Genomic DNA, 21,256 nt, shown 5'->3' with positions numbered 1-21,256 from the left:
TTGGTTTGTCTGCAAAATAATATTCATATACATTTTGTATATATTCATATACAATATGTATATAGCTATAACTATATAGCTATAATTATCTATCTATCATCTATCTATATCTATCTATCTATCTATCATCTATCTATCTATCTATCTATCTATCTATCTATCTATCTATCATCTATCTATCTATCTATCTATCTACCATCTATGTATCTAAATTAAATCTGTGTTTGTATATCGCCTTCTGGTTTATTTGGAACTGTTTGAAGGCTGTCCTTTCCCCCATCATCCAATTCCCCTTTTTGTGACGGTTGTTGGTGTTTGTTATCCACATCGCCTCCCAAATCACAGGCGATTATTGCAACAATACTCAGGATGAACAAACACAAAACAAAGCCACCCACGGAGCGGGCTGTTTCCTACCTAAACCCGAAGTTATTGCTCTCCATTGACATCGCTGACACAAGAAAAGGAAATAGGAATTTGCAACAAACTTTGACGACTCCCTCCTCTCTCCCCCCCCCCCCCGAGCTTCTCTGCTTCCTTGGGAGAAACACCACCTTGATCGGAGCTGAATGGAGCTTTTTCATTCGCACACAGCTCCCCCCCCCCCCGCCTACCCCATTTCCTACTTTTGCATATGCTAAAGTGCCATCCTTTCTACTTCGTTAGCACCTCGCAAAATAATACCAGTCACAACAAAGACACTACCTAAAGATTTCTGCATTTACATTTTTTTCTTTTTTTTTCTTTTGTGGTGCGGGTTTTTGTTTTTGTTTCTCTGTTTGTTGTTGTTGTTGTTTTACGTCTTTTTTTGTTTTATTCCTTCTCTGCAACTGACCTAATAGATTGATCAATAGCTATTTTCTTATCTTCGGCTCCCAACAGATGCTGCCGTTGTTTGGGAAGCTGGGGGAGGAAGGGAAGAAAAAACAAAACAATGGGGGGGAATTTTTACAGACCAAAAGTAGTTCTGGTGGTGGCTGTTGGTGTGTGTGTGCGTGTTCTAAAAATAAATTAAAATAAATTAATAAACCAGTGGCTGGTCCTTGGTCCTGGCCATGATCCCTTCAGAATTTGATCCCGGCCAGTTTAGCACAGCTGGAGACTCCTTCCCCCCTTTTGTTATCTGACATTATCTTATTTACTTTGACAGAAAGAGCATGGACTTTTTAAAAAGAGCAACTCCTCCTCCTTTCGCAAAATTTCAGCCTTTTGATATTTTTTATTCTATTGACAGATGCGTAGAGGGAATAATTTTAGCGCTCCTTTCGTTCCCAACAGAAGAAAGTTGCCGGACGAGATTTTTAAAATGAAAGAAGAGCCAAGAGGAGGCTTGTGAGTGTCTCTGTGTGTTTTTCACGTGGCAAAGGTGCTCTTTCTTTCTTTCTTTCTTTCTTTCTTTCTTTCTTTCTTTCTTTCTTTCTTTCTTTCCCTCTCTCTCTCCCTCTCTCTCTCCTCACCCCGCCACCCCCAGAGCCTCCCTGAAGGGGCTGCACTGATAACTCGGCTGCGATCAAGGGGGCGCGAGAGCCGCTGTTGTCCCTTTGTTGACAATTCCGCGCAACAACTTGAGTTTTGCCTGGCTTGCCAGCGGGGCTGCGCTGACGTCAGGGAACCACGTGGCCCCGCCTCCTAGTATATCTTGCACGGGGAAAGTAATCTATCAGGCGAGCCTTTTTCAAAAGGGACTTTCAAAGTGGCCAACGAGTTCCTCCTCACGCCCGTCGCTTCCCCCGCCCTCCTTCCTTCCCTCTCTCTCTCTCTCTTGGCTGCAAAGACACCACCTCCCCCCCCCCCGCGCAACACCACCAGCCTAAACCTTTAGAGGGAGGGGGCAAGAAAAGAAGGAGGGAGAGGGCAGGAAAGAGAGAGGGAGAAAGATCCTAAAAAGAGAAGAGAGAGGTGGAGAGGAAAGGAGGTGTCTATTGAGAAGTAGGGGGGTTATAGTCAAAGCCTGGAGCCGTGGCTGGAGCTTCCCAGCCCCGCGATGGGGAGAGCGGCTCGACAGGGATCTAACCTGCAGCGCCGGCGGCACTTCCGATGACTTGCGAGCAGTAGCAGCAGATCGCGCGATCCCTCCAGCCGGGGACAGCCTCGCCGCCCGGGCGCTCCGATGCGCGCTCTCCTGCCGCCTGCGGAGACGATTCCCCGACGAGGAAGAACCCCTGAAGTGACCCCAGCCCGGAAGAGGAGCCAGGCGAGGAGTTGGAGCGGAGAGCAGCTTCAGCCGCCTTCCTCCTCCCCCTCCCACCCGACGCCCCCCCCTCCCCACCGTCCTCGCCTCCTCCTCTTCCTCGCCGCCGCCCCGTCGCTGCTGCCGTCGCTGTCCTTTACGGAGGGGCTGGCGGGGGAGTCCCTCTTCGCCGCCGCTGCTACCAGCACTATCCTGATCCTTGATCGGAGAGAAAGAGGGAGACCCGGCTGAGAGATCGCTCCGAGAGGACTTGGAGCTGTTCCCAGATGCCTGCCCGGGGAGAAGAAGGCGCCGAGGCCGGCAGCTAGAGGAGGAGGAAGAAGAGGAGGAGGAAGAAGGAGGGGGGAGGAGCAGGAGGGAGGGGGGGAGCCTCTTCCTCTGCCAGCTCCGCTACCTGTTGGAGACGGATCTTCGAAGGAGGGGGACTGGATTGGCTCCCGGGCGCCTGGCTGGCCCCCACCCTTCCTCGTTTTGTTTTGCTTTCTTTAAAAAAATATTAGTAGTAGTATTACCCGCGATATCATTATTATTATTAATCCCCGCTCTCCGTCTCCCGCCACCCTCCCGCCAGCGGTGATGACCCTGTCCGGCAGCCTGAGCTCCAGCGACATGTCCGGCCAGGCGGTGCTGACGGCCGAAGATGTGGACATCGACGTGGTGGGCGAGGGAGACGACGGCCTGGAGGAGAGAGGCGGCGGCGGAGGGGCCAGCGACGGCGAGGCGGGCTGCAGCCCCAGCGCGCTGGCCGCGTCGTCGGGCTTGCCAGTCCAGCTGGCCCTCGACGAGGCGGCCGCTGCAGAGCTGCTGCTGGCCAAAGAGGCAGCGGAGACGACGACCAGCTGCAGCAGCAACGGCGGCAGCCCCGTCGAGGAGAAGCTGGCCGTAGAGGAGGGAGCGCCGTCGGGGGGAGCGCCGTCGGGGGCCGCGGCGGCCGCTGCTGCTGCTGCCTCCAGCGGCGGCAAGCCCAAGAGCAGCTTGGTGAAGCCTCCGTACTCGTACATCGCCCTCATCACCATGGCCATCCTGCAGAGCCCGCAGAAGAAGCTGACGCTGAGCGGCATCTGCGAGTTCATCAGCAACCGCTTTCCCTACTACCGGGAGAAGTTCCCCGCCTGGCAGAACTCCATCCGACACAACCTGTCGCTCAACGACTGCTTCGTCAAGATCCCCCGCGAGCCGGGCAACCCGGGCAAGGGCAACTACTGGACGCTGGACCCGCAGTCCGAGGACATGTTCGACAACGGCTCCTTCCTGCGCCGGAGGAAGCGCTTCAAGCGCCACCAGCAGGAGCAGCTGCGCGAACAGACGGCGCTCATGATGCACAGCTTCGGCGCTTACAGCCTGGCCGCCGCCGCCGCCGCCTCGGCCGCCGCCGCCGGGCCCTACGGCAGAGCCTATGGCCTGCCCCACGGCGCCTACCCGCACCCGGCCGCCGCCCTCCAGTACCCCTACATCCCCCCCGTCGGGCCCATGCTGCCTCCCGCCGTGCCGCTGCTGCCGTCCAGCGAGCTCAGCCGGAAAGCCTTCAACTCCCAGCTCAGCCCCAGCCTGCAGATCCAGCTCAGCGGACTCAGCGCCGCCGGATCCGCAGCCGCTGCAGCCGCCGCCGCCGCCGCAGCCGCCGCCTCGTCGGGGGTGAAAGCCGAGCCCAGCAGTCGGCCGTCGTTCAGCATCGAGAACATCATCGGCTGCGTCGGCGGGCCGGTCGCTACGTCGTCGGCAGCCAGCGCGCAGACTTTCCTGCGGCCGCCGGTCACCGTCCAGTCGGGCCTCCTGGCGCACCAGCCGCTCTCGCTGACGCGGAGCACGGCGGCCATCGCGCCTATCCTCAGCGTGCCCACGAACATTATCTCGGGACAGTTCTTGCAGCCCGCCGCCTCTGCCGCGCCCGTGCAGGCGAAGTGGCAGACGCAGTAGGCTCGACGGGGCCCCCGCGGGATGCTTCCCCTCTCGCGCTCCTGCTCTTAGGACGGCTCTTGGGTTTTTTTATAATAAGAAACGGCCGTAAAGATTTTCTACCCGACGTCTCCGCAGAAAGCAGAGACTCCGAAGAAGAAGGGAACGCGGCAAAGTCCACGGACTTCTTGGGACTCCAGTCGCTGGTTCGTGGACGGCGCCCTCTTGGAGGCCGAACCGTTGCACGGACGCTTCTCCAGCGCTTAAAAACTCTCGCGCTCCCGCTCACACGTACAAAAAGGAATGCTGTGTCTGTCTGTGCAGGTAAAAAAAAAAGCCTAACGCTCAAAAACCCCACGGCAAAGTATTTGTACATATTTGTATTCGGGCGAAAGCGGGAGGCAAAAGACTGTCTTCCCTTTTGCGGTTTTTATTTTTTTAAAACGAGCCACATTTGGGGGGGAAATAAAGGAAACACACACGCGCGCAAGCAAAGGATTGGGAGCCCCGAACTTTCACTTTTGTTGAAGGTTCTTATTCTCCTCGGTCGTTTCCTTCGGCAGGGGAAAAATAAGCCCGAACACACACCTGAATAATGAGGGGAGGCATTTTGATTTTGGATAGGAGGAAAAGAAAATAACAAAAAGAAATCGAGCAAAAAATGAAATAGGGGAATTCCCCTACCGTTCTATTATAGAAGTCTGTTTATATATGAATGAATATATGTATTCTAAATGTTATCCCTTCGTGTTGTACACAGCTTTGTAAATAAATTTTTAAAACGGTGCTTTTGGTTATTGACTTCCTACTGATGGGAGCGTGTGAAATCACTCGAGGCAGAGGAGATGCCGTGGAAAAACAATTTCGCGGCGTCAGGTAGGAAGTCGAGGCCCTCAGGTGGGAGAAGATTCAATTTAAATCGCTGGGGTTCGCTTCCCCGCAAAGGTGGGCATTCCGATGCCTTAAAACGGAATAAGCGAAGGGTAGCTATCACAGATTCCACGAAAAATATCGCCCTTAACATTTTTTAAATAATGATGTTGATGATGGAAAACATATAAAGACAACTTCCTATTTAAATACCTGCAAAATCACGCAGCGCGAGTTTTAATTTCGCAAAGGATCTTATATACAGATTTTAAGATCTCAGGTTACTGAAAATGCCTTCGTTAATAAAGCAAGCTGGACCAGGGTTGTTCGCTGAGGCCAAATTGTTTCTCGGTGGTGGTGGTAAAAGGACAACACACACACACCCCCAAGCTATAGGAGAGGAAATCGAATTAAAGACGGAATCAGCATTAACAAAAAATAAATTATGTTTTCCATTCTCATCCAATAACCGGCTAACTTTAATTCTCCGCCAAGGTTCCTTTTCCTTACCCAAATAATGCATTTCCTCCCGCTTTTACAGCAGAGGAAAAGGCGTCAGGCTTCTCACCTGCTCGACTCTGAAGGCGTGGGTCGCTTTGTGCGATGTCTGCGAATACTGGGGTTTAACTCCAGGTTTTCGAACTGAAGGCTTGGAACGGTTTTTGATTTTTTCCCCCTTCCTGAAATAGAAACAAAGGTATAGGGCACAACCCAGAATCACCCACCTTTGTGAATGAAAGCTCCTCTTTTAACAAGCAGCTACGCGGTGAGGTTGCGGCGCAATGGAAAAAAGAAGGTGTGCGTTACAAACCTCTCGTCGACGGAAAAAAATGTCTTGAAGCAGGAAATCGTGCCTTTTTGCTGTGTCCTATCGGGTAAAGACGTCTCTATAGCTATTCCTATATATCAGTAGCCTTGTAGATAGAGATCTGTGGTTAGAGAAATGGGGATATTTGGGGTCATATTTTAAGTCACGGAAGGGCCTGGCGAGGAGGTGGAGAGGGGAGCCATTTGACTCAATGGGCGCCTTTCCCCTTGACTTTCTGAGAATGTAGATCCCACCCTATGGCGTGATAGAACCATTTTGGAGCGAATTTGTTTGCATTCTGAAAGAAAGGAGACAACCGAAAGCTTCAAAGGGTAGGGAATATGGGTATGGCGCGCGCGGGGGGTATATATCTGATATCTCTATCTATGTATTATATATATACACACATGGCAGTGGAAGTGCAAATGACCCCTCTCTCTTTGGAACAAAACATGCGCTTTGTCAGTTGCGGGAAGGCCAGGATTTCGTTCTGCTCTGTCCCTGGTCAGGAACGGGCCTTGCTCAGTTTCCTTTAGCGCAGGCAAGAGGCTGGATACTGGCCTGGATGCGCCTTTAAGGAGGGCTGCTGTCCTTGCCTGGTGCACAATTTGTTTTCCAGATAAACCATAAATATTATTCCACCCTAAGTAAACATTTAGACCTCGGGATATGTGGACGAAAATAAAGTAAGCTGCCTGGTGACGGGGGGGCGGCGGGGAGGAGGCGGAGAGCGAGGGCTTGAACTTTATAAATAAGGACCTGCTAATCATTTGACACTCCGAGGCAAACAGGCAGCTCATCCAAGCGGGCGATTAGGTATCAGCCGCTTTTTCAAGCAGGTCCCTACATGGAAGCACCGGGTGTGGGTGTGGGGGGTGTGGGTGTCCCGTCCCCCCCCCGTCGGGTCGCCGTGGCCTCCCATTTTCGCTCCCTTCTGCCCCCCCTTACCAAAATATCTCTCTCTCTCTCTCTCTCTCTCTCTCTCTCTCTCTCTTTCTTTCTCTCGCTCTCTCGCTCTTTCCCCTTTTAAAAAATCTCTCTGCTTGTCTGTCTGTCTGTCTCTCTCTTTTCCTTTTATTTATTTTTTCTTCCAAGGCCGGAGAAACGGATTTAACTTGCTCGGTGCGCTGCTGCCTCTCTCCCTGCTGCCGCTATAAAAGTCACAAGTTGTTTCACAGTTGTGTCTGGCTAATCGGTTTTTACACAAACAGCAAATGGTCCGTGGGTTGTGCAAAACCCCGGTCTATATTTAGCTGATACCCCTGGGAAAAGAGGAAGGGGGCTCTTCTTGAATTCACGGGCCGGCTCGCCGTTGCTGCTGAGCCAGGCCTTCGCCATGACATTGGATAACAGAGGGCTCATTCCAGCCCTGATCCTTTGTTACTTATAAAATTACTCCCTTCATATTTCCGCGCATAGCTCCAATACCTCGCGGCCCTGGCGGAGGGCAGGGTGTGTGTGTGTGTGTGTGTGTGTGTGTGTGTGTGTGTGTGTGTTGAGGGTCACCAGAAGCCTTTTGCTTTAAAGTGGAATAAGGTCCACGCAACACCCAAAGGCGTCCCCGGGCATCATCTGGAGGTAGAAGAGAAGGAGGGAGGGCAAGGGAAAGAGAGCCGTCAACTTTCTGCCCAATTGGCTCCGCTTGACAGAAAGGAAAGGGGGAGGAAAACCTCGAGACTTTTCTGCTTGGACCTTTTTTTTTGTCTCGTAGCGTGCAAGAGAATATATAGGGCATGATAATCTGGAAGGACATTGCTGCTTGGGTACCAGGCACCAAGGTGTAGACCTAGGGGAATTTCCAGTTTCAACAGGAATTATAAAATTCTCTCTGTTTTTCTCCTTCTGCGTGTATCAGAGCAGCTCCTTGATCCGAGCAGGAAGGATCGGGGATCCAGATCGAGGCGCTTCTCCTTCTTAAGGCGATCCCCGCTCTCTGACCAGCTCAGAGGTGGATCCTTTGAGTTAAATTGAATCCTTCTCCACGGCGTTAGGTTGTGTCCAAGCTGCTGGGAATAGTTAAGAGCTAGGCATTTGCATTCGCAAACCTAATGGCTGGTGCCTGTGCTGAAGGCCAAAGGAAAGCGCATTTGGAATTATTAGTGTTAGGCATAAGGAGCTGTGGGGGGTGTGTGTGTGTGTGTGTGTGTGAGAGAGAGAGAGAGAGAGAGAGAGAGAGAGAGAGAGAGAGAGAGAGAGAGAGAGAGAGAGAGAAGGAAGGAAGGAAGGGAAGAGGGCGGCCATTGATGTTACCGCCAGGAATCCGGGGAGAAAAAGTCCGAAGAAGAGGCAGGCAGGTGAAGCTGGACTCTGGAAGGATGACAGCCTTGTAGTGGCAGAGTGACGCCTCTAGGGGGCTTTTGGCGTGCGCAGAGTTCTCCTGCTCTCTTGGATCGTTGCCTTCCAGCCTCCAGGCCCATTGAATGAAAACTGGGACAGAAAGAGGGGCGCCTCGTTTTATCCTTGAATCTTGGGTTGGGGCTTCGTCATATCATGGCAAGAGGAGGAAGAGAACTTTTCATTTTAGAGGCTAAACTGGGGGAGAATCCCAGGGAAAGCCACGAGAAGATGACTATCGTTGTGATCATTCAGAGATGGTCATCCTTACGCGGCTTAATGGGGAGATGTGCAAGACACGGGAGGAGGCGGATATAGTGGGCCAGATGCTCAGATATATAGGCAGGCGAGAGAAAGGCGGGAGGGGAATATGGGGAACAGATAATCGATCTCGAATGCTAGGCATTGATTTCGCAGAATACATGCCCGTTTGCCTTCTGACCCTTCTGAAGCGTCAGTCAATGTCAAGAGGGACGTCATATTTTTCAGGCTAGACACCTGGGTGTTTGTGTTTCATCTGGTTTGAATTGGGGAAGGAATGTAGGTGAGTAAATGCATCTCGATACACCCCCCCCCCAAAAAAAATAAAGTTCTGTGGAAGAGTAGTAGTTACAACAAAAACAACCCAATTCTGCTCTTTTGGTTGGCTGCTGCAGTATAGTAAGCGCGGGTGTAGGGGGCGATAGAGATAGTAGTATCTTGGTCACGATTCGGACCCCATTCCCAGGACCTGCCCGTTCCTTCCTGCCCAGAACTATGGCGGCAAAAGAGAAGGCAAATTCTTCCCAATTCCAGCAGCGCCACCAGCCCCCTAACAAAAGGCCAGCCCCCCTAACAAAAATCCTGGCTACGCCCATGCCACGATCCAAATTCTCAGAACACCAGAATTTTTCATTTTCTTGTTCTTCCATTTCCTCTTCTCTGCCATCCTCCAGACACCCAACTGTTCAACTAAAACAAACGCCTGTTTTAACCAGACATGACACTCTGTCCTCTGGAGCATTTTCAAAGTAACAAGATAATGGGTGGTGTTCAACTAAGTCATACTCAAATCAGACCAATTGAAATTTATGGACCTAACTTAGGCAGGTTCATTAATTTCAATGGGATTGCTCTGAGTAAGACTTAGTTGAACACTACCCTTTTAGTTGTTTATTATTATTTTGTTACATATATCCCCCTTTTCCATTAAGAATCATCTTGCTAACAATAAAATCCAAACAGATAATAAGTCAGCAACATCCCAATAACTCTCACAGTAAAGTCAGACCCAGTTAAATAAAACAATTATAGCAAGGATGCAGATTAACCATAGAGCGTTGAAGAAAAACACATCGCTTCACTGGCAAAACATCTGTTCACATAATATGGGGTTTACCTGTCGAAAAGTCGGGAGATTTCATCAGGAGAAGGGAATCCTTCAGGTAGCCTGTTCCCAAGCCATTTAGGGTTTTGTACATTATAACGAGGGGACGCGGGTGGCGCTTTGGGTTAAACCACAGAGACTAGGACTTGCCAATCAGAAGGTCGGCGGTTCGAATCCCCGCAAGGGGGTGAGCTCCCGTTGCTCGGTCCCTGCTCCTGCCAACCTAGCAGTTCGAAAGCACGTCACAGTGCAAGTAGATAAATAGGTACCGCTCCAGCGGGAAGGTAAACGGCGTTTCCGTGCACTGCTCTGGTTCGCCAGAAGCGGCTTAGTCATGCTGGCCACATGACCCGGACGGAAGCTGTACGCCGGCTCCCTCGGCCAGTAAAGCGAGATGAGCGCCGCAACCCCAGAGTCGGCCACGACTGGACCTAATGGTCAGGGGTCCCTTTACCTTTACCTTTACCTTATAACGAACGGGGGGGGAGGTTTGGCTGGGCCAACAGTTGGTGACGGATTGTGTCTTTGTCATTTCTCCCATTTGGATTCTCCTGTGCTGAAGCTGAAAGGCCTTACCTGGTGGCTCAGCAACTGAAGTAAAGCTACATTAGGATGAGGCTTCTTTGGAGGACTTGGAATTTTTGGAAAGAGGCTATTGCTTCCCCCAACTATACAAACTTTGGGACAAATTGATGGGAAAAGCTATGGCACTTTTCATAGAGTCCATGCCACCCAAGAACACACACCTCAGCTCTTAGTATGTACTGTATATGGATAGCAAAATGTCATTGCTGCCCTACATCTCTAGGGTTAATCCCGGGGGGCAGCTGGTGTATGGAGGAACTTGTGTATAGAGACCGATAGAGTTGTGTGTGTGTGTGTGTGTGTGTGTGTATGCATGTTGGGGGGTGGGAATCAATACCCTGTTCTTGCTAATAATAATTGGGACAGGGGGTGGCTTTATTATTCTCAGTTTTATGCAGCTATCCCATTAAAAACATTAACTGTAATGAAACACACTATTCATAGAAAGAAGGGACATTTAGCCACCTCTCTCACCTTTTCTAAGCTACTATGCAGCCTCATATTGAGTCAGACTATTTTATTTATTTTTGTTTATTATATTTATATACCACCTTTTTCTTCCAAAGAGCTCAAGGGGGTGTAACATGGTTCCCCCCTCCCATTTCATCATCACAACAACCCTGTGAGGTAGGTTAGGCTAAGAGATGGTGACCAGCCCAAGATCACCCAGTGAACTTGGCTGAGCAGGGATTTGAACCCTGGTTTCCCATGTCCTAGTCCAGCACTCTAACCATCACGCCACACTGGCTCTATTGGTCCATCTAGCTCCGCCTTCTGGGAAGGCAGGAAGGGGCCTGTCTCAGCCGTGCCTGAAGATGCCAGGGACTGAACCTCGGACCTTATCGTTCATGCAGAGCATGTGCTGTCTACCACAGCAACAGCCAGCCTCTTCCCAAGCTGTTAAGTTACATCTTTTGCTTGTATTGCCAGATATTAAACGCCCGGCCTATACGATCTGCATAATCGAGTGAAAAAGCCTTTCCTGGATTGTACCACTTTAGGTTGCAGGTGGAGGGATTTTATACCTGAATGTCTGAAAAACCAAAAGGGGTAGGAAAGGCTGCAAAAGGATCTTCCCCAAACTGGGTGAATTGCCAACTTAAGCTGGGTATAAGTGGATCACACTGGGGCAAAAAACCCTCATGAATTTCACATAGATACATTGATAGTGTTTGAACTAGCTATGAACTAATTAGGAAAGAAACAATTTGGGTCATGGCTCTATGAAAAAGGCAAAGTCCATGCAAGGGATCTTTAGGGAAAGGGATGGAAAATAAAATTTGGTGCTGATATTCTCTTGTGCAAATTGATGGCACATCCACATCTGGAACACTTTGTACAGATCTGGTTGTCCCACCTCAACAAGGCTATTGCAGTGCTGGAAAAGGTACAGAAAGGGAAGGCAAAATTATCAAGAGGCTTAGAGAAGCATTCAGTTTAAAGCAGTTATCTCCTATGCTAAATATATTCAAAAATATATTAATATGTGCACATGTGCACCCGCAATATTGCAAGCCCCAATACTCAACCAATTTGAGTCGCTGCAGCAAAAAAAAACCCCACGGAATATTAAGGTAGGTAAATCCTTGGGATAGGCTGAGCCAAGTGTCCTAATGGGGATCCAAATCGCCACCCTCCCCATTCATCAGATTAATCATTTGATGAATGGAAGTGGATCAGCTGTGTTTGGGGGGGGGGTTATCTGCCTGTGTGCACATGCGTATGTGGAGTGGCCACCCATTTTTAGCCACATCCACACATGGCAGGTGGCGGGTGGGTGGACCAGGGGTAAATGCAGCACTTTGGCCAAAAAGAGTTTATTACCTCTACTTTAGGGCCTAAGAACGTACTTAAGAACCTGATAGCCCTGTTTGTGAATGAAAGGTGGCTTTGGGGAGGTGGGGTTGGAGCAGAGAATCAGCAGAAGAGTGCTTAACCCCATTCCCACCCACTGCTTTTCTATTCCAAGTCCCCTTGCCTCTCTCCTCCCATTGGATTTCACATGTGTTTGACTTCACAACTGACCAGCTAACCTACTGACTTCTTCAACAAGGGGACTAATAATACTCGCCATCCTTACAGGACTGTTTTAACCGCTACTGAAGTTAAGGGTATCATAGTGCTTTGAACTATGCTTGTTTAGCTGCAGCTTTGGAGCTGTGGGTGCAGCGAGGGCTTGAATGGAAGATTGCATTCCAACCTTATCCACACCCGTTCGCTTTCCATTATAGAAGTCCATGATAGGTGATAAGCTCCTGCAGGGGGTAGGGCACAGAGACTGCAAACTGAGCATTCAAGGGTGGGGCACCAATAATTTTGGGTCCCCTTGATCCAAAGCCCCATTGATCCTTGTGTCCCTGAGCTACACCAACCTCTTTTACTTTAGGCACACTTTTGCACACTTTCCCCCCCAGTATCAGCATGGTCAGCTGTATCAGCCACAAACCACAAGGTGGTATACATGGAATGTGCTTCCCCCCCTTCGGAACTATTGTTTTTCTTCATGTGCAATTGTTTCCCTCTATTGATTGCCTTGAAAGCTGCCTTATATCAGAGAATGAGGATCACCTAGTCCACCCCCCCTGCAATGCAGGGATATGCAGCTGTCCCATACAAGGATCGAACCTGCAACCCTGGCATTATGAGTACCATGCTCTAACCAACTGAGCTATCCAACCAGGTCAGACTATTTGCTATCTAGCCCAGCATTCACACTCTGGCTCTGAAGTACAACTCCCTTCTACCCAGCTCGGGCGATGGGAATTATGGTCCAAAACAGATGGAGTGCCCCAAGTTGGTGGAAACCTGGTCGACTCTGACTGGCAGGCAAGTGGCCTTTCCCTTCCTGATCCTTTTAACTGGAGGTACCAGGTATTAAAGGGACGTGGGTGGCGCTGTGGTCTAAACCACTGAGCCTAGAGCTTGCCGATCGGAAGGTCAGGAGTTCGAATCCCCGCGACAGGGTGAGGTCCCAGCTCCTGCCAACATAGCAGTTCGAAAGCATATAAAAGTGCTAGTAGATAAATAGGTACCGCTCTGGCGGGAAGGTAAATGGTGTTTCTGTGCGCTGCTCTGGTTTTGCCAGAAGCAGCCTAGTCATGCTGGCCACATGACCCAGAAAAACTGTCTGTGGACAAACGTCGGCTCCCTTGACCACTAAAGCAAGATGAACGCCGCAACCCCAGAGTCGTTTGTGACTGGACTTAACTGTTGGGGTCCTTTACCTTTACCTTACCAGGTATTAAACCTGTTTGGAAAGTTTATTCTCTATCCACTGCATTGGGGTCCCCTTCCCTCAATTAATTGGTTGATGACTAACAAAGTGAGTCATTGTGGGAAAGTGGTTGGAGAGTCACAGACTAGCACCTGGGAGACCAGGGTTTGAATCCCTGCACAGCCATGAAGCTCATTGGGTGTCAGTTGCTGCCTCTACCTCACAGGGTTGGTGTGTGGGGATTAAATGAGGAGGGGGGCTGGGGAACCAAAGGATCATAGAATTGTAGACTTGGAAGGGACCCCAAGGGTCATCCAGTCCAACCCCTGCAATGCAGGAATCTCAGCTAAAGCATCCAGATGACCATTCAACAGATAACCATTCAGCCTCTGCTTAAAAACCTCCAAGGAAGGAGCGTCCACAACCTCCCGAGGGAGATCTTTCCCGTCTTACTGTCAGAAAGTTTTCCCGTGCTCCTCCTTGAGCTCCCTGGAGAAAAGTTGGGATATGAATGCAGTAAGCTAGCAATCCTATGCACGCCCAGGATAGAGACCCACCGAGTTCAACTGACCTCGCTCCCTAAGAACCGAGTGTAGCAGGGGTTGCAGCCAGGAACCCATCGACTTGATGCGTCGACTGCAGCCGCAATCCTACTCCACCTTTCTTCCTGGGAGCGAGGTCCCATGAGACTCAGTGGGCCTTGCTTCCGAGTAGGACTGCGCTGCAAGTCAGGGAGGTAACAGGAAACGCGAAAGAGTGGGGCTTCCCCCAGCCTTGCCTTCCCCAATTCATTCTCCTCTAACAGCAGGGAAACCCTGCCGCTGCACATCCCTTTCTCAAAGGCAGAGAGCAGCTCCTTCTGGGAGCTTGCCGTGATTTGCTCCGTCCCAGGCTGCAAAGCTGCGGCGGCGCTTGGTTCAAGTGCGCGCTAGCAATGTTTCCAGCGCCCGCAGCAGGAGAGGAGGGCTGCCTGGAGAGCTCCCCCAGCCAAGGCTCGCCGGCCGTCGAGCGCCTCTCTCCGCGACGCTGTCGCTTTTGCCGTGACTTTGACAGCTCTGCTGAGATCAATGGTTGGGAAAGGCGTTAAGGACGCGCGGAAGGGCGCTGGGCGAGTCAAGTCTGATCCGGGAGGAGGTGGAAAGGCTGGGGATGCATGAGATTCTTAATCGTGGGTTCGAGTCCCACCTTGCGCAAAAGATTCCTGCGTGGATTCGTGGGTTCGAGTCCCACCTTGCGCAAAAGATTCCTGCGTGGAAGGGTTCGACAAGATGAGCCTTGCGCCACCTTCCAGGCTGTACTATTCTATGATTCAATACCCTCACGTTAACCCTTGGCGGGCTGGACGGTTCTGTGGACCCGCTCCTTTCCCTGGCCTGCCGCCCAGGGCAATGATGAAGACCCTGGATGAAACGATCAGGAAGAAACCAGCAAGCCAGAAAAAAACACCAAGATCTTTTCTGAGCTGCGGGGAGGAGAGAAATCGGTAGCACTTTTAAATTATTCCCTGAATTAGAAAGGAGTTGTCTATGGGCTAAGGGGTGCAAAAGAATGAAATTGGAAAGCCAAACGGGTGATGGTGGTGGCTTTTTAAAGCAGCGCTCATATGTGCCTTACTTTCAGTTGCAAGAGCCCCAGCTTGACCTTCCTCTAGGTGAGCTTATTACAGTATTAGACCTTCTGGCGGACTGAAAGGAGGACTTGGCGCCCCCTAAGGCTTTTGTTGGGAAGGAAGCACCGCATCGGTGTAAAAGGGGCTCCCTCCCAAGGAGATGTGTGCTTAATTTAAGGGTCCAGGCACATAGAAAGCAATCGATGGTGAATAGCTCCGGAAAAGATTGGCAGGGTTAGCCAACGGGTTGACAGGCAATGGTGGACTCCAACTCCCATCAACCCCATCAAGCACAGCCAATGGTCAAGATTGATGGGGGCTGTAGCCTAGCGATGCTGGAGGGCACTGCACTTACTTACTCAGTGGCTTTGGTTTCTCAGGCAACTTTTCTCCCTTCCTTCAAATGGTTTGTTTGAAGGGAACAGTCCAGAAATGGTGCGACAGGTCTTGACCCTGTGACCCACACATTCGTTTTCGATGGGATTTTATCACAACTAACTTTGCTGAATTTTAAGACTTGCTAAAATAAAAAAGAATCTCCAAACTAGACCCAAACAAAAGTCTAGAAGACTTGATGATGCATTAAAAAAATAATTTGCAAACTCTTTTATCAAGAAGGGCTGGGGCAGGTAAAACTACGATAAACTCATCACATTGATAGCTCAGTCCTATGTCTACTTAGAAACAGGTCCCACTAAGTTCAGTTTCAAACATGCTTACTAAGAAGTAAGACTGCAATCCTAACCATGTCTACTAAGAAGTAGACATGACCTTCAATGAGGCTTATTACCATCTAAGTGGGGTTAGGATTGATTGAACACAATGGAACTTGCCTCTCAGTACACATGCATTGGATTCTATTTATTCTATGAGGACACAAAAATACTACTTAGACTGTATCTGTGAGATGTATTTGATATCTATGTATGCATGATTTAAATATACAGTACTGCTAAAGTCTCTTTGGCCAAATATATGTCGCTCAAATAGGAAAATCTGACATTGTCTAAGAAAGGAGTTCACACATGTAGAGTTCATCACTGAAAAACTGTAGGCTCTCCCAGGCTGCCTTCCATGTCCTGCAGCCTGAGTCTGAACAACCTGGCTAGGGGCACCTGCTCTCCTTGGTTCTGAAGACACAACCACTTGTGTGGATTTAGGATGTACCCCTCTACATCTACAGAAATGCATTGATAATGGAGAGAGAAACAAATCTCTTGCAGTTTTTACAGGGTTTTCTTTTACATTTATATCCCAGCTTTTCTCCAAGGAGCTCAAGATGATGGCATACTTCTCATCTTATTCCCACAGCAATCCTGTTAGGTAGGTTAGGCTGAGAGAGTGCATGACTGGCCCAAGGTCTCCCAGGTCCTAGTCCAACACTCTAACCACTATGCTACAGTAGTGGTTTGGGGCTAACTGCCACCTAAATGGGAGGGTGAATGATCTTGGTGGTAAGATCTTAAAGTCAGAAAATGTGTGTGTGTGTGTGTGTGTGTGTGTGTGTAACCTTTTGGCACCTTTGCAACAAGAATAGAAATTAATTCAGTTAACTGAAAGAAGTTTTCTTTTCCTTCTGGTGTGCCCCCCTCCCCTTTCAGGGGGTAGAAGGGATTTAATTGAACTTTTAAGTTCAATTACATCTCCTTTCCCCGTCTCAGTCAAATGTGTGTGTGTCACCTCTTTAATTTTCAAATTGCAGAATCAATCTAGTTTACTCAAGCTGTTTAAATATCAGAACTGAATGTGAGGGAGGGAGGCTTTACCTTACTGGCTTATTATTATTTTAAAAAAATAATAATTCTGATTTAGAATAGGCTGGATTAGCATGGATATTGCATTTTCAAGGACCCTGCCACTATTAAATAGACTGTTAAGTGCATTTTATGGTTGGTGAGGCCGTTCCCCTTTCTATCTGGAGAGACGTGCTAAGTTCATGTCTACCTGCTACATTACACACTCGTTGACTAAAATACTTCCTGTGGATGTAATACCAATGCTCTGTATCTTTTAAGTACATAACGCTAACTGTTTTAGGACTAGTAAAACTGAACTTCATAAAAGTCCCTAGGATCAGTGTGCTGAACATGTGTACATAGAACATGGACAATTGGGAGACCGTGAGCAGTTCCATGGAGTAAAAAAATTCTGCATCCACCTCTTGCATCAACAACATTAGACTGTATTAACAGAGTTTATATGCAAACATCATCTGCATCGATATGTACACCTTGACCCCAATATGTAGTCACCATCTGGTGGCTGCAGACTAATTCAGAGCTCACCATTTGGCTCACTTATTTTCAAAATAAGAATACCAGGCATTGATTCCACTAATTAAAATTGGATTTCAATGAGCAAGAATTTGAATTCTATTAATTTAAAATGTCTTATAAATGAAAACCAATCAAGCAATTTGTTAAAGACACGGCAGTTTATCTTTCTGTTTCTCTCCTTTTCTGTATTTAGCTGGCCTAATACTTAGACTAAAAGTGTGCAGGCGGTTGCTTAGGATACTTACTTTAAGGACATTAACAAGAGACTGGACAATGTAAAGCACACATTTCCTCCTAGACGTGAGCAGCATTGACTGTCTGCCATGCTTTCATCTAGTCTAATGGAAAGGCTGGTTTCTGACTTTCAAGGCCCATTGTGTAAATTTAGGGAGAAAATTCTCAAGTTATAAAGCTCTTCTGCAATCCTAACCCCTAATCCCACTAAAATGGGAGTAAGCCCCACTGAATTCAATAGGATTTACTTCTAAGTAAACGTACTTAATATTGCACTGTTAGTTCCTTCTACTACAGGGGCGGGCTTGAAAAACCTGACAGCCAGGTTCAAAATAGTGGTAGATGGCAGGACCAACTGTCTGCCCCATTACATGAGCAACACATGGGGACAACCTGCATATTATAGTACAAGTACAAATCTGATTCTGAATGACAGATCAGGGTGGGACTTGAATGCAACATTTTATACCTGGCCTGCATAACTTTCCAAGAATCTGATCAATAATTAATATTTTGCAGGCAAGGAACACTTAGGCTGAGAGGTAAGTGATTAGTACAACACCTGCCATGGCACTGGCAGATTTTTCATTTTTCTTGCCAATCTACTACAAAGCCATCAGAATTCTACAAGCAGATCCTGCTCCCATTCTATAAAATATCCTGATCCTAAGGTGCAGCCTGAAGGTTCATGACATAACAACTTAGATGCAACTAAGCAGGTTTAGTGTCTGGATGGAGGGGGCTTCTTTTAAGCCAACATGGAACGACTTATTTATTTATTTGTGATAGTTGTACACTGCACAATAAAAAATGTCCTTTGGGTGAGTTAAGAGTAGGATAAAAAAACCCAAGCTAAAATAAAACAAACAGAAGCAAAATATTAAAATAGCAGAACAAAAAGGGGGGTTATCTGCAGCTGAAAAAGTCCACAAATATGCAGATTCCCTTTCAGCCATGAAGTTCACTGGCTGAAACAGTCATTATTTTATTCATTTATCCATCACATTTATACTATGGTTCTCTTCACCCCCATTTTATCCTCACAACAACCTTGCTCATTAATTCTCTTAATGAGCCAAGCCTGGGGATTGAGAGCGTGTTGAAACCCTGGTTCTTCTGGAGACTTCCTTCCATCGCCTCCACACTTTCAAAATCTAGACTGCAATCTTCTTGGGGAAGGGACCTGCCTTCTTTATACAGTGGTACCTCGGGTTACAGACACTTCAGGTTACAGACTCCGCTAACCCAGAAATAGTACCTCGGGTTAAGAACTTTGCTTCAGTATGAGAACAGAAATTGTGCGGCGGTGGTGCGGTGGCAGCAGGAGGCCCCATTAGCTAAAGTGGTACCTCGGGTTAAGAACGGACCTCCAAAACGAATTAAGTTCTTAACCCGAGGTACCACTGTATATGTCCTTCCAGCATTATATTTAAGCACCCACCTGGTAGCCAGAGGAGGCAAGGAATTGCCTGCAGGCAAGAGAAGAGTGACTGGGATGGTGGAGGAGGGACACAGCACTCTCCACCCAGCATGGAAAAACCAAGCAGACTGCCAGAAGTGGAAACCTTTTCAGGCACAGGGCCTGCATGCACCTGAGGACCCATGTCCTAACCTTTTATCATATATTTCCATGGTGGTAGTGCTCCTGTTGCAACCCACCTTGGATCAGGTTGCAATCAGCTGAAGATCAGGGCTTCATGCCAAGCACAGGTAAAGGTACTTTACTAACCGTCCAGAGGTCCTTTACCTTTTTATGCCAAGCACAGAAACGCAGTGGGGCTGCCTGATATAGTGTGCTCCATCTCGCTTCTGCCACCTAGAAAAGTACAGTGGTACCTCAGGTTAAGTACTTAATTCGTTCCGGAGGTCTGTACTTAACCTGAAACTGTTCTTAACCTGAAGCACCACTTTAGCTAATGGGGCCTCCTGCTGCTGCGCCGCCGGAGCCCAATTTCTGTTCTTATCCTGAAGCAAAGTTCTTAACCTGAAGCACTATTTCTGGGTTAGCAGTCTGTTACCTGAAGCGTATGTAACCTGAAGTGTATGTAACCTGAGGTACCACTGTATTTTGCAGCCTAGCAACTTTTGCGGCCTTATTACTCTGTGGTGCTACAACAGCAGCCTTTGTTTAGAAAGTATGCAGCGCAGCATCCCTCAGAATTCAAGCCTGCTTCTTCTCTGCCAACGGCGCAGCAACTTCTCTAGTAACAAACGCCTACCAAAGAACTCCCTGGAGCTGCAATTGCAAACCCACACGGTGTTCAAACTCGACCTCGTGCAGGGTTAAGGCTCGCCTATGAACCGGCCTGGCTCTGCTAGAGATCGCCCTAGTTCCTAGGCTACCATCCCAGTCGACAGGGCGCGCTTCCGAATGAGAGGCAGCACTTCAGCTCAAGGCTGCGACTGAGCCGAACGCTCCAATCCGTGGGAAGGGAAGGGAAGGGACGTCACGACGCGCGCGCGGCTGCCGCGTCAGGAGGACCTTCTGCGCATGTGCCTGGCCAACGAAGGCGGGGAGGAAAAGCAGGTCGGGCGCGCGCCTGCGCATTCAACTTCCTCTTCGCGCCTGTCAGTCTCGGTGAGTTCGAGAGCGTCCGAGGCAGGGGAGCCTCGCGCGGAAAGGAATGGACGTGGCGTGTTGGACTGGCGGGGAGGGGAGGGGGTGGCCTGAGCGAGGGAGAGAAAAAAGGCGGGCTTTTGCATCGGGAGCGCGCTCCTGAGCTGAGCCAGAGCCGTCTCCCGGCTGGCAGAAATTGATTTGAGGGGCGGGGAGTTGCAGGAGGGTTGCAGGTGACGAGCGAAGCGGGCGGGACCCTCTATTGGAAACTCGAAAGGGGGGCTTTCTGAGCTGCGTCCGACTCGAGGGAGGGAAGGGAGAACCTCGTCCTAGAAGGAGGCGTTGCTTCACCACCACCAACCACCGCCCCCATCCTTTTCCTTTGACAGGGTGTCACTCCAACGACTTTCCCTGCTCGGGGTTGTGTTTTGTTGGCCCTGTCAACAAAAGGGGCGACCCTGGTCCTACTTAGCCCTCTCAGATGATTTGCTTAGATGCTGTGCCTCGGCTGCTGCAAAACCCGTTTCGGCCCTGGGTTATGTGAAGTAGTCAGTTTCATTGAAGAAACATGTTCTGGAGGCGTGTGCAAAGTTTCTTTCCCTGTCTCTGCTGAGCCACTGAGCATCCCTACCCTCGCGCGCGCGCGCACGGGGACAGGAGGTGGAGAGTGTTTTGGTAGGCAAGTGAGCTTTTGAAAAAGCGTCTGCCAAAATGCTTCTGGGTATACTTTTTTGGGGGGGCGGGGGGGGGGAATAACCTCTTGGGATAGCCCTTTCTCTACAGAACTGCAGAGCAACAGAGGTTTGTTCTATTTCCATGCGAGTGGCAATTTCACAGATTAGACATTGCATGTCTGCTGTGTAATTTATGCTTAGTAATTCCATTGCCATGTCTTATTTTATTTTTATTGCTAAAACATATAAAGGTAAAGGGACCCCTGACCATTACGTCCGGTCGTGGCCGACTCTTGGGTTTCAGCGCTCGTCTCGCTTTATTGGCCGAGGGAGCCGGCGTCCAGCTTCCGGGTCATGTGGCCAGCATGACTAAGCCGCTTCTGGCGAACCAGAGCAGCGCATGGAAACACCGTTTACCTTCCCGCCGGAGCAGTACCTATTTATCTACTTGCACTTTGACGTGCTTTTGAACTGCTAGGTTGGCAGGAGCAGGGACCTATACACACCTGCAATTGCAGCATGGAATAAGAGGAAACAATATTGACAAATAGAGTCTTTGGTTTTAAATATTTATAAACCTGAATTAAACTATGGCTTAATTACACGCTATTGACTATTGCCATTGAACATCAGGAGCCCCAG

General features: G+C 49.2%; 2 protein-coding genes across 9 annotated transcripts in view; both read left to right on the top strand.

Annotated features, from left to right (window-relative positions):
* Positions 1–1,410: 1,410 nt before the first annotated feature.
* On the top strand, positions 1,411–4,250 carry FOXD3 (forkhead box D3). The gene has a single exon (XM_028733234.2). It carries the CDS (start codon positions 2,768–2,770, stop codon positions 4,106–4,108), a length of 1,341 nt encoding a protein of 446 aa, XP_028589067.2. The 5' UTR covers positions 1,411–2,767; the 3' UTR covers positions 4,109–4,250.
* A 15,626-nt stretch (positions 4,251–19,876) lies between these two features.
* ALG6 (ALG6 alpha-1,3-glucosyltransferase) overlaps positions 19,877–21,256 on the top strand; it is a 29,810-nt gene continuing 28,430 nt past the window's right edge. For 2 of the 8 annotated variants that reach the window (XM_077928652.1, XM_077928649.1), the window contains exon 1: positions 20,720–20,741. Coding sequence is in view for 2 of the 8 variants with exons in the window: in XM_028733232.2 (XP_028589065.2) it covers positions 20,435–20,615 (181 nt within the window). In the remaining 6 variants the exon portion in view is untranslated. Of the gene's footprint in view, positions 19,962–20,126; positions 20,616–20,719; positions 20,742–21,256 lie in introns of those variants that run through there. The other 6 variants (XM_077928650.1, XM_077928648.1, XM_077928653.1 and 3 more) reach the window with 6 other exon arrangements.

This window comes from Podarcis muralis, chromosome 5 (assembly GCF_964188315.1).
Source record: "Podarcis muralis chromosome 5, rPodMur119.hap1.1, whole genome shotgun sequence".
NCBI lineage: Eukaryota > Metazoa > Chordata > Lepidosauria > Squamata > Lacertidae > Podarcis > Podarcis muralis.
Note: the sequence above shows the minus strand (reverse complement) of the source record. Positions and strands in the feature narration are given on the sequence as shown.

Bases quoted from the DNA above. Each gene is read 5' to 3' on its own strand.
- FOXD3 (XM_028733234.2), top strand. From the start codon at position 2,768: ATGACCCTGTCCGGCAGCCTGAGCTCCAGCGACATGTCCGGCCAGGCG.